General features: G+C 44.0%; 1 protein-coding gene across 2 annotated transcripts in view; it reads right to left on the bottom strand.

Moving 5' to 3' along the window:
* Window positions 1-2,500, bottom strand: part of LOC109869092 (laminin subunit beta-2-like) — an 81,436-nt gene that overhangs the window by 16,174 nt on the left and 62,762 nt on the right. The window contains exons 20-22 of one of the 2 annotated variants that reach the window (XM_031803917.1): window positions 2,396-2,500; window positions 2,134-2,303; window positions 1,751-1,786 (exon numbers count right to left, since the gene is read on the bottom strand). The exon at window positions 2,396-2,500 is cut by the window's right edge and continues 127 nt beyond it. In XM_031803917.1, the coding sequence (XP_031659777.1) occupies window positions 1,751-1,786; window positions 2,134-2,303; window positions 2,396-2,500 (311 nt within the window). The remainder of the gene's footprint in view (window positions 1-1,750; window positions 1,787-2,133; window positions 2,304-2,395) is intronic. The other variant, XM_031803918.1, reaches the window with a different exon arrangement.

Here is a 2,500-nt window from a genome sequence, read left to right on the forward strand (position 1 = left end):
CAACGCATAACAGCGCTTTGCCAGGCCAAATATCCACACCTCTGTCAGGATATCGCTTCCTACTTGTCTTACTGTCCTTTTCTTTCATTGAAAAATATCCTCAAAACCATTGCTGCGGGAAGTAGGGGTGCTTGAAAATCAGAATAAAAAATATATATTTAATATAAAAAATATATATATATTTTTGGAAGAAAATACATTTCTTCACAAAAGTAGTGCACTGGGCCTTTACTAGTCCTGTAATAGTGGGCTGAAGCTTTGGGAACAACATTTTTTCCTGCAGTCTACAAAACATTCTCAGCACCCTTGAAAGTTGCACGCTCACCAAGAGAGGGCAGACTGAGGAATTTGTTACATATATATTTGATATTTCTACCTATTAGAAACCTGTTTGGGTTTGTGATCATAGAGTGTCTTTCTATTTTCCTCTGCGTTTCTTCACCATTTTTAAATGTCTAAAAACTATCCACATGTTCTTCTGACATATGAACGCAGAAACACTGGACATTAGGAGCTCTTATTGTGGTGGCGATTTGAAACAATCGCAGTCATGGTCTTGAACTGGACTCTCATTGTTCTGGTCTCGGTGTTGACTCAGACTCAATTTGCTCTGGTCTTCAATCGGGTCTCGCTTCAGGTGGTCTCTAACCCTGTGCTTGTTGGTAGACACCGTGAACGATGTACTTCTCTCACAAAGATCTTTTCTGAGGATGGATTCAGAGGAAAGGAGACATACTTTACTTCTTTTTTTTGTCCAACTGCCGGCTGCAGGGGGCAGAGTATGCTGGGGTGAAGGGAGGCTGGCTTTTGGGTTTGACAGACAACCTACAGCTGCTGGTTTTGAGGTCTTTCCAGCAAAACAAGGAGAGAGAGGTCACTCCTAGCAGGGAAGTGCTGTATTCTAACCCCGAGTTGAATACGACATAGGATTTCCTCACTTGACAGAAAATATAAACATTGTTTAATATAAACATTGGACATTGTGATACTATTATTTTGTGGAAACTGAAAGGATAAATGTATACAAGGCAAGATGACACAGAGGGCCCAATACATTGAGTGTAATTTCTACTGTAAATTATTTTCCATTGGAGATGACATTAAGCACAGAGCTTGAACACAGTTTGATTCCACATCTTAGGGTCGCAGAGACTTTGTTTGTTCCGTTGTGCTTTAGAGTAAAGCACATCATGACTGTAGCAGTAAACGCTGTCTGAAGCAGAGTAAAGCAGCTGTTCTGATTTGTCTATTTGTCACAGGCTCACGGTGAGTAATGAGTGAACACATAGGTTGGCGTAGTGTCACTCTCACAGCTTCAGCGTGTCTTGCTCTGAGTGTCAGACCTGTTCCTGAATTTTGTGTCTGTAAACGAAGGCAGAGAATCACAAGACAGAATGCAACATGGAGATTCTGTTGTTTTCAGTAACTGCCTGCTGCTGGGTGCCTGTGTGAGTCAGCAGGAGGTAACAAGCACCGACTGTATGTGCCCAGTATAACATAAGAGTTGATATACACAGGAGATACTGTAGAAGCTGACCCAGACTCAGGCTAAGTCATCCAACTCAATTACAGTTATTTGTGTTATACAATAGTTCAAAACTGATTCTGGATCAGTTTATAGGAATTTCATCTACTCTGAGGCAGGAGTGTACTGTGGCACAGCACCATAGGTAGGTGGGGTGCTGAAGCCATGCAGGGGTAGTTCTTAATTTATTATTAGGGAGGGTGGTTTCCCATCATCATTACTCACGCTTGAAGGAACCCTCGGAACGCTTAACCATCCCCCCTGTGCCAAGTAGGGTAAGGGAGGAAACAACACACGTTATCATTCCACACTCATTCTGGTCGAAAGGAACTTTCTACGAGACTATTTGTCCACAGATGTTTTATTTGGTTCACCAGACGACCCACTGTGGCAAATTACTTGGAATATCACACCACGGACATTCTTCCTGAGTTTAAATCACACCAACCAATCATCTCCATTCACAGCGCATCATTAATTAGCCCGATGATACATCTGCTCATTCATGCAGACATGATCAAACTGTTCCTCATCGTCCACTTCCCTGGCTAAGGAGGAAGAACAGGAGAGGGAGAGAGAAGACACCTCAACGGAGGCGTGAGCTGTACCTGTGTATCCTTGGTTACAGTTACAGACCACCTGTCTGTTGCGGTTGTCCTGGTGACAGGAGGTAGCGAAGTGTCTTCCGCTGTTAGGACCATCCGGGCAGGGGCAGGGCTGGCATCGGTTACCGTTACCTGTGCCCAGCACCGGGTTTCCGTAGTAACCATTGGCACACCTTGAAATACAGTAATAGCGCAATTACATTTAATACCGTTATCTTCAATACTTATCCCCAGATTCTCCACTGTCCCCATGGTGAGTCCCCACCTGTCACATTTGTCCCCTCCAGTGTTTTCCCTGCAGTTGAGACAGGCTCCGGTCCTCTGGTGGCATTCCTCAGCATGTCCGTTACACAGGCACTGCTTACAGTTG

The sequence above is a fragment of the Oncorhynchus kisutch genome, linkage group LG24 (assembly GCF_002021735.2).
Source record: "Oncorhynchus kisutch isolate 150728-3 linkage group LG24, Okis_V2, whole genome shotgun sequence".
Lineage (NCBI taxonomy): Eukaryota > Metazoa > Chordata > Actinopteri > Salmoniformes > Salmonidae > Oncorhynchus > Oncorhynchus kisutch.